The following is a 14,682-nucleotide window of genomic DNA, read 5'->3' as shown; positions in this document are numbered from 1 at the left end:
CAACAAACCAGGTGTGTTGGAACGGGGATACATGGGCAACCTGAAGAACAGCCGGAGTCCAGGACAGACTTTGGGCACCCCTGCTGTAGAGCACAAGTCATTAACAAGGGGTCCGTGAACCCCAGAAGGTCTGTGGAGACGCTGCTCGGGGGTTGTGTAAGTTTTGCTTGTTTGCAAAACATTTTAAAATCTACTTTGGGGAAATTCTTCCTCACATTTCTTTTGTACAGTTTCAAATATACATCAAAGCCTCAAGCGGCATCCATCGGGACCGATCCTCATGCCCCCACTGCCCCCATTCAATCATACACCTGTTGCCATGGCAACATCAGGGTGGTTGCAGACCATAGACTATCTAATTTTTTGCTTTTTTCTGGTGTCTGCAAAACTTTCCCAACTTTTCATGGGTGTTTATGGGGTCAAATTTGAGGTCAATGCGCTTTGAAGAAGAAGTAGAAGAACAAACATTTGGAAAACATACAGAAACTTTGTAAAACTCCCTAAATATCAACAATTCAGAAGTGAAGTAGTGAATTGATCGATGGAGGCAGAAGATGTCAGCTTTCAGTAAGAATTTCACACATTTAATGACAAGGACTTTTTCAAGGTGGGCAACAGTTCCCTCAAAGCAGAACAGCAACCTGGACCCGTCCATTCAAGACCTCTTCATACCGCTGTGACAACCACAAGGCCACGCATTACATGCACGTTTCTCCTGATTGGCTGTCGGTAACCAGCTGACTGTGATCCTAAACACAAGGATGCCCCAATATTTATGAGATTGATAATATAGCTCTGATCTATAAACAATTAATAAAAAAAGTAATGTTATCATGAATTTTGTGTATTTATATCCAGATGTTGCTGCTAAAACACAGCAGCTGTTACCCAAAACAGCCGACTACAGAGGTCAGTGTGCTTCGGGTTGAGTTGTATAACTCAACCAAAGATTCCATGAGCACAATATCTTCCACCTGAAACCACTGAGGTTTAATTATCAATGTGTGCCAGATGTATTGGGGCTGTTTAATGAGGGGACTAATCATACCTACATGGGATTCTGCAAGTTATTTGAGACTGTCATGTAACACCAGGAGTCACTTGTTGCCAAAAGTTCTGAATAGTTAGATGTTATGGGTTTGGTTATGGTCAGTGGAGTCAAGAAGAGCCCTTTGCATCTTCTCTAATCTCTGTGTTGCTGAGAGAGAGAGAGAGGGAGAAAGTGCCGTTTTACCCCTCTGAGGTTTGATGGTTTTCACGTGGAACAGTGTTGTCATGTGTTGATATATGCACATCTGAAAGTTTTTACTTCTCCAAAAGCTCATAGAGCTCCTTCATAGTGACAATGAAACCGTACACAGTACAGTTGGGTGTAGAACAGTCCCTGCTACACCTGCCAATACCCCTCTTGTATTTTTTTATCGCAATAATTTTGTTGTTTTTGTTGATTTGAAAAAAAAAAGACCAAAAGCAACTTCTTTGCCCTTTCGAAGATGTAATGTATTAAAAAAAAAAAAGGTCTGGTAAAGAACAAATTTTGAACCACAAAAAATATGGTTTTTCATGTTTCATGTGAGGTTGCATGGTGGCATAGTGGTTAGCACTGTGGCCTCACAGCAAGAAGGTCGCTGGTGCAATCCTTGGCTGGGGCGAGGTTTGGACAGTGGCCTTTCTGTGTGGAGTTTGCGTGTTCTCCTCATGTATGTGTGGGTTCTCTCTTTTCGCTCATGGACTGCTGGGATAGGCCCAGCTCCCCCTCGACTCTTTATTGGATTAAGCGCTTTGGATAATGAATGTTTCATGTGTATTTTATTGATTTATGTATTCATTCTGGATGTCATAAGGTGAGGCATGACTGTTTCTCCACAGCTTCAACCAAGCATCTGCAGTACTTCAGTCTGGACTACAGAGGGGAGGTGCAGGAGCTGACCTTCGATCAGCCGCAGGTCCACAAGCTGTTCTACGGCAGTTTTCACAAGGTGAGATAAAAAACAAACAAACATTGAACTAATTTTTGAAGACATGTAAATTGAATAGAAGATCATATTGTCACCATGCTTCTGTGCACAACTAGTAAAAAGTACTTCTTAAGGGGAAAGAACCTACAAAATAAAGCAGGAAGCCAAAACTAAACATGACAGGATTACACAACCCCAAAACCATGACAGTCTGTTAGAGTTTTTCCTATATTTGATAGCAGTCCATTATATAAATGCTTCATTTAAACCTTTTAACCAGTAAAATCACCCTAAAAGCCATGTTCTTGGGAATTTTATGCAAGGCCAATCATGTAATATGTAAGAAAATGTAATGCTGATTTTTACACACAATGATATGAAGGAATTTTCATGTTATGCTCAAAAACTCCACTGAATGTGTTTTCTATTGACTTTAATTAGCACCATTACAATAATGCACACGTTTCTGCTGATGTGCTGACGTCTTTGGTCATCATATTCATATCTCTGCGTCGGTAGTAACACTTAGCTTGCAGACTTAGTTATGCTGTTTTAGACACTCTCGACTGCCTTAAGATGCATAATGGGGGAAATTTTTCATCAAATTTCAGATTTTAGATTTCAATTCCATCCAATTCAACCCCACATACTTGGAGATCCCTGATAAGCCCATGTGTGCCAAGCTTCAGGGTGCTAGAGGCAGGTGGACATAGGAACTAGGATTTTATTGATGAAAACACACAAGAATAAAAAGAAAAGGCAGGATTGTTACAGAATATTTATCAACCTGCACTCCCATCCCTGTCCTCATGAATAACAAGGACACCCAGAAAGAAAACAACAAAAAGACATTTTTGTATCACAGCATGTAGATAGAGAGGTAGTCAGTTTCTGTCCAACCACAGACCCCCGTTACTCCCCTTCCTGTATTTGCCAAGTGGTTATATTAATGTCTCAGTCTGTCCCATCTGGCAGGTTCACTTGTCCGTTAGCCAGGTGAGTGTGTCCCTGTCGGTTGACTGCCAGCATGTGGGTGAAAGGCCAGCCCGCCCTCTAGGCAACCTACCGACCGATGGATTTGAGATGCTGGGAAAACTGGTGAAGACTCGAGGACCCAATAGTGGATCAGCCCCGGTACTCTTTATTTTTGTTTTGATGCCAGCTCAGTTTGCAATTAAAGTGGATGCTCTGAACACACCATAAACAAAGCTGGTGGCTGTGTCACACGCTCAGCCTGTGATCAATGCAGATCAGTTGAACATGATAACAGATACTTAGATATATATATACTTATATGGATATATGTGTATATATATATATATATATATATATATATATATATATTTTATTTTATTTTTTTTTTTTTTTTATGTATAGATAGATAGATATATATAGATATCTGTAGCATGCTAAGCACCCCTTAACCTCTGATCCAATAATTGCCCTTGGATGAACGATAAGAAAATGGATGAATGAAATGACCAATAGTTGTTTTAAAAATCTGAAAAAACATTATTGTGGTTTTATGACTGTGTTTCAATTGATTGATCAGCAGAAGACAACACGAATGTTTGTTTCAACATGTTGGCTCCATAGACTGTATGGTTGGCTCTCAAATGCTTCTCAGACTACTTCTGCGTGTTTGCAGAAATTCTTCCTCTCTAAGAACAAAGCTAAGAAGAAACGAAGATTTAATGATCTCTGTAAAAAAAAAAAAAAGGATGGTGAATGAAGCCCAGTGTTCTTCTTTGTTTCCAGTTCCAACTACAGTCCTTTGAGATTGTATGCAACACCACATGGGCTTCAGAGGATACATGCTGTGACCTGCCTGGTGTGGTCAGTGTGTCACTCTTTACTATGTTTTTTACAGCTGTATATTAAAAATGACTCCCATTCGTTACTTTCCTCCATATTTTTCTCTCATTTCAGTCATATTGTTATCAAGTGTGCATCATTTGTTCATGAATAAACCAAATATTTGTTGTGTTTGCCTCAGAGAGATGAGGAAAGCTGTCCTGCTCCTGCATACACCTGTACCTGTTCCTCAGACATTCCCGGAGCTCCTGGTGTCGCCGGACCAACTGTGTGTCACTACAATTTGACTCTGAATACCATTGTCATGTTTTCTGTCATTCATTCTTTTGATGGATTTTAACATTGAGTTTTGCATCTTCTCTTCCAGGGGAAGCCAGGTCCTAGAGGTGAAAAAGGTGAGAAAGGAGAGCAAGGCCAGAAGGTGAGATGGAAATTACTATTACCATTTAAAAAGAACTGTCAGAAATTTAAGCTGGAGTATAATTATCTTTTTCTTCCCATTTATCACGGTAATTCAGCAAGAACAGTGACAGCAGGTCTGTTCTGCAGGATATTTTTACATTCAGTGGCTCTTAAGTTACTAATTGAATAACTCCTGTTTTCCCCAAAACATGGTAGACAGTGAATAACGTGATGAAGTCTACTCTGCGACCAGTTTGCTTTATCTTTTGTGGTATAATGTAACCTAGTAAAGAGGTGAGGACAACAACTACCTTCTTTGTTAATAAACTAGTTGTTCATATTTAATCTGTCCATTCTCTATACCCTTTATTCCTATTCGGGGTCGGAGGGAGGCTGGAGTATCTCAGCAGTTAGCTGGCAGGGGGCAAGTTACACCCTGGACAGTATGCCAGTTTATCATGCAAGATCAGCACAGAGGGACCAGAATAAATCATAAAAATTGAAGCTCCTGGTAAAATGGCCGTATTTCAAAGATGCCGATGCAACATAGCAGCCTTCTGCTGTGTGCACCGCCACCTATGTATTTATATATAACTCATTCTAAGACATGAGAATGCTTTCATTTGGATGCGATTGTGATAAGACTTCAGTAAAATACTATTCATAAAAGAAATATTCATAAAAAGCTAATTCAATTCAACTTTATTTGTATAGCGCCACTTCACAACAATGTTGTCACAGGGCACTTTACATACACGAATCAACATACACATCATTTCGAGAATATGACATATCCTATAATAGAAACCAACTGATTTAATCGAGTCATGACTTCAATCCAATCCCCCATCCTGAGCTGCACGCGGCGACAGTGGGAAGGAAAAAACTCCCCTTTAACAGAAAGAAAACCTCCGGGAGAACCCGGCTCAGGGAGGACAACCATCTGCCTCGACTGGTTGGGGTGGAGAGGACAGGAAAGACAGATCAACATGTACAATTGCATTTATTCAGGAAGACCTGTGGAAAAAAGGAGAAATAAGTTAGAGACGGCAATATCGACATTTATTTATACATTAATATATTGGAGAAATAGAGCAAGGTACTTCTCAGTGCATCAGGTAACATTCCCATTTCTACATAAGTAATGGTTGGCTAGACTACCCATAACTATAAGAGCAAAGAGCAAAACCTGGATAGTTGGGTCCCGTACATGCAGACTCCAACTCAGGAGATGCTCATATCCTAACTATAAGAATCATGGAAAAGGAAGGTTTTCAGCTCGATCTTAAAGGTGTGGAGGGAGTCTGCCCCCCGAACCCCCAGTGGGACCTGGTTCCATAAGAGAGGAGCCTGATAGCTAAAGGCTCATCCTCCCATTGTACTCTTTGAGACTCTAGGAACCACCAGCAAACCTGCAATCTGAGAGCGAAGTGCTCTATTTGGAATATGTGGAACTATAAAATCTTTTATGTACAATGGAGCTTTGTCATGGAGAGCTTTATATGTGAGGAGAAGAATTTTAAACTTTATCCTGGATTTAACAGGGAGTCAGTGTAGAGAGGCTAAAACTGGTGAAATATGATATCTCCTGCTAGTCCTCTTCAGAACCCTCACTGCAGCATTTTGGATCAGCTGGAGACTTTTCAGGGCATATTTGGGACAACCCATAAATAAGGAATTGCAGTAATCCAGTCTGGAAGTAATAAAGGCATGGACTAATTTTTCTGCATCTTTCTGAGACAAGATGCCCCTAATTTTTGCAATATTACGCAGGTGGAAGAAGGCAGTTTGAGAAACCTGTTTTAAATGTGAGTTAAAAGACAAGTTCTGGTCAATAATGACTCCAAGATTTCTCACAGTGGTACTGGACGCCAGATTAATGCCATCCAGATTAATTACATAACTGGATAATTTTGTTCTAAGTTTTTCAGGCCCGAAGATAACGACCTCTTTCTTGTCTGAGTTTAAAAGGAAAAAATTCAGTCATTCAGGTCTTGATGTCTGTAAGACATCTTTGTAGTCTAAGAAACTGATTGGTTTCATCTGGCTTCATGGTAGATCTGAGTGTCATCCGCATAGCAATGAAAATTTTTACCATGCTGCCTGATGATATTTCCTAAGGGAAGCATGTATAATGTGAAAAGCATTGGTCCAAGTACAGAACCTTGAGGAACTCCATGACTTACCCTGGTGTATGAGGAAGACTCATAATTTACATTTACAAACTGAAATCTATCAGATAAATATGACTGGAACCAGTCTAATGTGGTCCCTTTAATCCCAATAACATGTTCCAGCCTCTGTAGCAGAATGTTGTGATCAATAGTGTCGAATGCAGCACTGAGATCTAAAAGAATGAGTATAATAAAATGAATAAAATGAGAATAATAAAAAGCCAAACTAGTTACACACTGTACTTTTAATGAAAACACAAAAATACTAATGACTTTCAGCAAAAGTAAATTTTAGGAACATTATCCATGTGTACAAAGTTTCACTGCTCACTCAGACTGGAGGGCGAATGTTTGATGTAATTTAATTTGGTTTAATGCCATTGGAATCACTCTGCACCTGTGTAAAATATTTTATCTTCTACCTGAAAGCAAAACCACATTTCTCCACGTATTAAACTTCAAATTAATGACTTCACATATCAATCAAACAAACTCACAAATACACCGCTGTCTCACCTTTATTTTATCAAGCAAACCTTTAAAAAGTACTTTCTTAAGGTTAACTAAGATTTTCTCTGTGAGAAAAGTCATATTAAATTCTTTGTTGGCTCCATAAACAGATAAATGCTTTAGTGAGAGATGTGGAGTCTTAATTCTGATGCAATGCACAGTGGATTTCTTTTAACTATATTGAGCACATAAGCAGCCATTAAGCAGTTAATGTTAGTTGTTTTTGACAGTGTACCAGGTAGTAAAATGAGTCTGAAACTACACTTAAATATCATCACATCAGGCTGTTAAAGCTATGCTCATACTAGCACAAAACCAAATATAAAGTTCACAACTGAATGAAAGTTGGTTTGTTAAAAAAAAAAAAAAAAAAACTAAGAAAATAATCAATTTCCATTTATTTGAAATTGATTAAATGTTGCCATTTTTAATCTCCAAAGTGAAAGTTAAGCACAGAAACATCATTTTCAGCATTTAATCAATGAAGTAGTCTTTGTGTCAGAATATTCTAGCTAGGAACTGGATTGCCTTTGATTTGGTCTGAGATTGAGATTATTTCCTTATCTTGACTATAAAGTATAAAGTTGCACATCTAGACATAAACAGAGTCAGATATGAACTACTTGGATGCACAACTAATAATTTTCTGTTTGCATGCCTCTTAGTTGCAGCAACATTGCTCTTTTCATGAAAACTGGAGTTTTTATGTTGCTGCAAACTGGTTTCTGTTTGTTGAGTAAAACACAGAGATCACTTTGGTTTTAACCAACCATTAACTGACATCTTTTGCTTATCCTCTCAGGGGGAAGTGGGTCCCCCAGGAAAGCCTGGGTTTGAGGGAGGTCTTGGTCCCGTGGGCAGTGTCGGACCCCGAGGGATAACAGTGCAAGGCAAAGTGGTGGGTAACACTCCAACCCATACATTCCCAGCCATGCACCAGTAAAGTGTTCCCAAACTAAAACAACTGTTTTTCTGGGTTAATAATGTTCCAATCAGGGTCCTCCTGGCGCCAGGGGAGAAAAGGGAGATCCTGGACGACCTGGAGTCCAGGTGAGTCAAAGGTGGAGTTTTAAAGTTGATTCCATGAAACTGTCACCATCTTCTGTCCACCTTTCATCTTTTCTTTTTTTCTGTAGGGTTTACCAGGACCTCCAGGTCCAAAGGGAGATGAAGGGATCCCAGGTCCCAAAGTAAACAATTTTATCCAAGTCAATAATCACATTTTCTGACCCAGATAAACTTTTTATCAGTTCTCACTTTTGTCTTCATGTGTTTCACAGGGTATCCGGGGTGTGGAGGGGAACATCGGTGCCCCTGGTCTTACTGGAGCCAGGGTAAGATTAGCTCTGCTGGTGAAGATATTTTAATTTACTGTAGCTTTTAATTAAAGCTGGGGCAGGTAAACTTGCTCAGAGACATTTTTTTTACTCTGGGTGAATCAAGTCCTCATCCTGATAGTAGTCTGTACATGTTGTAATCATGAACAATAAGAAATATAGTTAGACCCCTCAGTTTACTGTAAATCTGTAAAAACTCTGACCAATTAAAACATTTGGACTGAAATGAAGTTGTTCATTTCTTATATTTCGTAAGCTTCTTGTCCCGGCTCCCCTCCTCCCCCTCCTGCAGCACGTTGGATCACACAAGGAGCAAAACCAGAGGGGGAGGAGCTGAGACAGGGTCTTGCTAGCTCCCCAACATTACCTACTCCAGCTTTAAATAAAAGATAGCAAGTTTTCAATTGTTTTTCGATAAATATTATTATTAAAAGAAATAAACAGAAAAATCTTCAATACTGAACTGATATAAGTAAAGGCTTTCTTTTAACTCCGCTTTCTGGTCACGCTCGCTTTTCTTTTTCTTGTTTTTTTTTTTTTCTTTAAATATGCGGCTTTATTTTAATTTTAACTCACTGGCTGCCATACTTATAGCAGAGAGCTCCATACTGCCAGCGTTTTGGAGCCATTTGGCTCATCTTTCGGGGCACACAAAATATTTACTTTTAGCACTACAGAAACTGCACAATCTCACAAGAGCCTGTCTGGCGTTTTTGACAAAAACTAATGTTCGACTTCTAAAAGATTACAACGCACATCTTTGGCAGCCAGTGAGTTAATAATTGTTATAAAACCATTCACATTATATGATTTAGAAGTACAACACTTGGAAGAAAACTTAATAGCAAATATTTATTTATAATAAAGAGTTTGTAAGAGATAGAAAAAGTTTTGTACATTAAACATAAGCGTTATTAAAAGCAGCATATGTACTATGACACACAGTGGTAAAATAGATGTTTAAGAACACTTCTGGAACCACATATCTGATACTAGTTGTTGAAAATGGTTGTTTCCATCATCTGCTGAGATCTTTATCACGAGGGTTGTCGTTTTCCTTCTGGCTTGAGAACCGGCGCCATCTGCTTGTGATGGTGTCCTTACTACTGAGGTGGATGGAAATGCTAATGCAGTAAAATATAAACATCTGTGGCACATCTAAATGGAAATCCTCCTGATTAGATACTTAAATTTGAGAAAGAAAGAAGATAAATCTTCTCCGTATATAGAAAGTAAGTCTTGTGTTTATCAGAATAACTCAAATAGAAATTCACACATAAGTTTATTGAGCTTTTCAATCCTGGATCAGGGGTATCCAGCTCCAACCCTCAATCGCCACAATCCTGCAGGTCTTCCATGTTTTCCTGCTTCAACACACTTAACTCTAATTAATCAGTCATTGTGCTCAATTTAATATAAGCAAGGTGCGTTGAAACAGGGATACATCAAACACCAGCAGGACAACGACCCTCAAGGACCCACTTCGGGCACCATATTATGCCGCACATCCAGCCTCTCAGTCATGAAGACCTTTTTTACAGTAACTGGTGTTTGTCAGTATTCTGTGTTTCCATTTTTTAGTGTCAAAATCTTCCCATGCTCGAGCTGAAACAGTTCGGCTCGTTTGGACAAACATTCTCTCTGTTCTGTTTGGAAACTCTGGTACAGAAAGGATTGAGTGAGCAGAAGTAAAACTAAAAAAATGAGTTTCAAATTAGTTTTCTTTGTCGATTCACATTAGCTGTGACAGCTTAATGCACTCATATCTTATTATAGTACCACTTACTGTTCGGATTGTGCAGGGTTTCCAAGGAATGCCAGGACACCCAGGGCCTGTTGGCGAGAGGGGTCCCTCAGGACCTGTTGGACCTACGGTAGGACCAGACAAACAAATACAGTAGCAGCATTCCAGTCTGTTCTCACCTGTAGTTGACTAGCTTTAAGCTTGTGTGTATTTGACTTCACAGGGTCTGCCAGGGAACAAAGGCGAACGAGGTGAAAAGGTGGGTTTTGTCTTCATCGTTTGTTTTATTTCAGCTGTAAACTGTCTCAGTAACAGATTGTCATACTGAGTTCAGTCCATGTTTCATGTCTACGGCACCAAATCCTTTCAGTGAGTTGATCGATGACTAAAGTGTGATCAGGTTTTTTTTATTATTATTAAAAAAAAATTACTTGTAATATGAACCTTATTTTATTCCATGTTTTCTTCCAATGATAAGTTACTTTTGAGTGAAGTTGAATCTACTGGTGTTTTGCAGGGAGAAGCTCAGTCTATGGCCACGATCTATCAGCTGGTCACACAGGCCTGTGAGCAACTAGTCCACAGTAAGGAAAAATTACTAAGTCAAGGTTTGAGCATGTTTTTCTTCAACACTTTAAGATAAAATAAATGAAATAATATTCTTCTTTTTTTTTTTTTTTAGAGGAGGTGCTAAAACTTGACTTGTACATTAATAAGATCAGTCATAATCCAGCTCCGATAGAAGAACCAGTAGGACCACCAGGAGAACCTGGGATACCCGGACCCCGGGGCCCACCAGGTGGCAGAGGCACTCAGGGGAATGTGGGTACAAGAGGGAGGCCTGGCAGGCCTGGTTATCCTGGAGAACAGGGCAAGTCTTCATCTGCTGGATGATATGAAATAAGAGCTGTTCATTGTTCTTTGTTGCGTTGTCTGGAAATCTGTCTGTTCCATCTCTGCAGGAAGGACAGGTATTCCAGGGGACAAAGGTGATTCTGGGAGCAACATCCAGGGACCCGGAGGAATCAAAGGATTTGCAGGTACCTCTCCATTAGTTTCCTGCATCTCTCATGTGTCACGCCCTGACGTTGTCTTGTCACGAGTGTTTATTTTGTTTTTGTTGACAGGTCCTATAGGTGAGTCCAAACTGGGAGTCCCAGGTCCTAAAGGAGACAATGGAAGAGCAGGACCCCTGGGAATCCCTGGACCTCCTGGGCAGCCAGGCGAGATCGGACCCCCGGGTGTGTGTGACAGCAGTACCGGCTGCCAGAGGGTTCCCCAGCAAACAGGTGAGATGCAGAGAGCGGCCGACCGATGACACACAGCCTGGAAATATGTCTTTGTGAGGATTCAGACCTGTCTGAGGCAACCATATGAAACCAGACATGCTCTAAACTGGTAAACTGGTAGTTATATCAACTTTAGAGTTAGTAGACTTTTTTTTTTTTTGTTCGCTTCATAACTTTTTAACTCTGCCAAATACAGTCAGTGATAGTACTTTAGAAAGTGTTAACTGGTTGTGTCTCTTCATCCAGAGGACCCTTACTATGGCTATGAGCCCTAACTGGACATTGAGGAGCTGGAAGCTGTGGTATGCTGATAGGCACCTGTAGGAAATAACTGCATGGTGCTTTGGAGCAAAATGACACACTGAGAATGGACCCATTTCCACAGAGATGAATGATGTGGAGATTTCTCCAAACAGCATGTAGGAATATGGAACGACTCGGGGGAAAATCACTCCTGTTTTTTCTTGTCAGTGTTAAACAACTGAGGAGAAATTAGAGAGCGGTCTGGTAGAGATTAAAATGTTTACTGATGATTTGATGGCATCAGAACGGAAAATATTTTCCCAGTGGGATCAGCTAAGTGCCATCCTATGCAACACATTCGCACTGAAAGCTTTTTTTTTTTTTTTACTATTTTTTATTTACTTATGCACTGCATAGATTCAAACATTTAAGCCATTATTGTCCTTTTTTATGTATTTCATTTTATTTTTAACCTCAGCTTCCTCAAAAATAATGAAAATCTATAATCCATGGTGTGAAAGCTTCTTGTTCCATGGTATAACACTGTGAGATAGTCTATCTGCATAATTTGTACCTGTTTGTTGTATATGCTGTATTGTTTTATTCATGTATATTTCATAAAGTATACAAATCCTAACTGCTAAGTTTAGTTTACAAATTCAGTTTTATTGGGTTTGGGTGTTGAGTGTTTGAATGAGGAAGAGAATGTTAGATGTTCACTGATGTGTTTCTTTGTTTTTCTATTATAAATAAAATCCTGTAATTATTTGTCTACAGTGTTTTGTTTTTTTTGTTATTTTGCTTGTTTAAAACACACACACACATGTATATATATTCATGGTTCAGTTCTTTAGGTTTTTTGGTGTTCATCACTTTCAACATCTTAAATCTTGAAAAGTTTTACTTGTCCATTGAAAAGTTTAAAGAAAGTCAGATTAAGTAATTTCACAAAATTATAATCGATTTACCAAAAATTCTGACATCATACAAACATTAAAATATCCCTAACTGTTTGTGATTATTGCATACACACACACACACACACACACACACACACATATGTTTATGTATATGTGTATGCGTTGGACTGGCGAGGTGTCCAGGGTGTACCCTGCCTTTCGCCCAAAGACTGCTGGGATAGGCTCCAGCTTCCCTGTGACCCTTAAAGCCTGTTACATACTCCACGAGAAGCGAGAACTTTTTTCTTGTTCTCGAGGCGCCGAAAAGAAAATGACGTCATTTTGTTCTCGCGGACGTGTTTGAGGACAGTTCTTGACACACCGGGCTTTTTTTCTTGCGGAGCTGCGAGAAGTATCGTGTGATTGGTCGGACATGTGAGGTGGGCGTCGTTAACATGGAGAAAGCATGAAGCGGAGTTGCTGCTTCCCTGTGTTTGCTGTTGCAGGTAAAACGGATTGTTTTGACAAAACAGCTGATCGAGGTGGTGAGAAAGTACGAACAGTTTTACATGTGGCATTAAAACACTCGGACCCAGTCGCGTGCACGACCCGTCCTGCCGCGGACGAAGTTGCTCGTTAAATATGAAACTAGAAAAGCTCTCTGAGAGTGGAAACCTCCGCCAAGCACAATGTTAAAGAATCCTTTTAAAACATTCCTGGATCCAAACGGTGATCTCGATCACCACCTGAATTTAATTAGGGTTTTTTTTGTTTTTTGTTTTTTTTTTATATTTGCAATAACTCTTGAAATTTTTAATAAAAATCCGCCCGTAACCTTTTAAGTTATCTTGAGCAAAAAGACGCCGGGAAACACATAACCTGGCGGAGGTAACAACCGGGTTCACTGCACAGGAAAGCAGACATCGCCCCCTGCAGTGATCCCTCCCCGCTGCAGACGTGCTTCTCGTGGAGGATGTATGCACCTGCCGAACAAGACGTTTTTTCTTGTTCTTGCAGCCTCGAGAAAAAGAACTCAGTTCTTGCTTCTCGTGGAGTATGGAACAAGTTTTAATCAGAAAAAGCAGTTAGGAAAATGAATGAATATATACACTGCTCAAAAATATAAAGGGAACAATAAAGTAACACGTTGTAGATCTGAATGAATGAAATATTTCTATTAAAAACTTTGTTCTTTCCATAGTTGAATGTGCTGAAAACAAAATCACAAATATTATCAATGAAAATCAAACATATCAACCCATAGAAGTCTGGATTTGGAGTTATACTCAAAATGAAAGTGGAAAAACACACTACAGGCTGATCCAACTTTGATGCAATGCCCTTTAAACAAGTCTAAATGAGGCTCAGTAGTGTGTGTGGCCTCCGTGTGCCTGTATGACCTCCCTACAACGCCTCAGCATGCTCCTGATGAGGCGTCAGACCTCCTCCCAGACCTGGACTAAAGCATCCGCCAACTCCTGGACAGTCTGTGGTGCAACTTGGCGTTGGTGGATGGAGCAAGACATGATGTCCCAGATGTGCTCAACTGGATTCAGGTCTGAGGAATGGGTGGGCCAGTCCATAACATCAATGCCTTCATGTTGCAGGAACTGCTGACACACTCCAGCAACATGAGGTCTCACATTGTCTTGCATTAGGAGGAGCCCAGGGCCAACCGCAGCAGCATATGGTCCCACAAGGGGTCTGAGGATCTCATCTCGGTACCTAATGGCAGTCAGGCTACCTCTGGCGAGCACATGGAGGGCTGTTTTGGCCCTCCGAAGAAATGCCACCCCACACCATTACTGACCCACTGCCAAACCAGTCATGCTGGAGGATGTTGCAGGCAGCAGAACGTTCTCCACAGCGTCTCCAGACTCTGTCACGTCTGAGCACAGGGCACCAGTGGTGAATTTGCCAATCTTGGTGTTCTCTGGCAAATGCCAAACGTCCTGCACGGTGTTGGGCTGTAAGCACAACCTCCACCTGTGGACATCGGGCCCTCATACCACCCTCATGGAGTCTGTTTCTGACTGAGCAGACACATTTGTGGCCTGCTGGAGCTCATTTTGCAGGGCTCTGTCAGTGCTCCTCCTGTTCCTCCTTGCACAAAGAAGGAGGTAGCGGTCCTGCTGCTGGGTTGTTGCCCTCCCACGGCAACAACTCTGTTGTCCTCCACGTCTCCTGATGTACTGGCCTGTCTCCTGGTAGCGCCTCCATGCTCTGGACACTACGCTGACAGACATAGCAAACCTTCTTGCCACAACCCGCATTGATGTGCCATCCTGGATGAGCTGCACTACCTGAGCCA

The 14,682-nt window shown here is 40.6% G+C and overlaps 1 protein-coding gene across 2 annotated transcripts in view; it reads left to right on the top strand.

Moving 5' to 3' along the window:
• The window catches only part of LOC306755245 (collagen alpha-1(XX) chain-like), a 59,503-nt gene extending 47,348 nt beyond the window's left edge, over positions 1 to 12,155 (top strand). The window contains exons 27-42 of one of the 2 annotated variants that reach the window (XM_079239563.1): positions 1,870 to 1,979; positions 2,934 to 3,092; positions 3,717 to 3,794; positions 3,955 to 4,041; positions 4,141 to 4,194; positions 7,662 to 7,757; positions 7,856 to 7,909; positions 7,996 to 8,049; positions 8,140 to 8,193; positions 9,999 to 10,070; positions 10,164 to 10,199; positions 10,458 to 10,524; positions 10,623 to 10,811; positions 10,903 to 10,980; positions 11,068 to 11,229; positions 11,476 to 12,155. In XM_079239563.1, the coding sequence (XP_079095689.1) occupies positions 1,870 to 1,979; positions 2,934 to 3,092; positions 3,717 to 3,794; positions 3,955 to 4,041; positions 4,141 to 4,194; positions 7,662 to 7,757; positions 7,856 to 7,909; positions 7,996 to 8,049; positions 8,140 to 8,193; positions 9,999 to 10,070; positions 10,164 to 10,199; positions 10,458 to 10,524; positions 10,623 to 10,811; positions 10,903 to 10,980; positions 11,068 to 11,229; positions 11,476 to 11,504 (1,379 nt within the window). In that variant the 3' untranslated portion in view covers positions 11,505 to 12,155. Of the gene's footprint in view, positions 1 to 1,869; positions 1,980 to 2,933; positions 3,093 to 3,716; positions 3,795 to 3,954; positions 4,042 to 4,140; positions 4,195 to 7,661; positions 7,758 to 7,855; positions 7,910 to 7,995; positions 8,050 to 8,139; positions 8,194 to 9,998; positions 10,071 to 10,163; positions 10,200 to 10,457; positions 10,525 to 10,622; positions 10,816 to 10,902; positions 10,981 to 11,067; positions 11,230 to 11,475 lie in introns of both variants that reach the window. The other variant, XM_079239564.1, reaches the window with a different exon arrangement.
• Positions 12,156 to 14,682: the final 2,527 nt, after the last annotated feature.

The sequence above is a fragment of the Telmatherina bonti genome (assembly GCF_933228915.1).
Source record: "Telmatherina bonti genome assembly, chromosome: 4".
Taxonomy (NCBI): domain Eukaryota; kingdom Metazoa; phylum Chordata; class Actinopteri; order Atheriniformes; family Telmatherinidae; genus Telmatherina; species Telmatherina bonti.
Note: the sequence above shows the minus strand (reverse complement) of the source record. Positions and strands in the feature narration are given on the sequence as shown.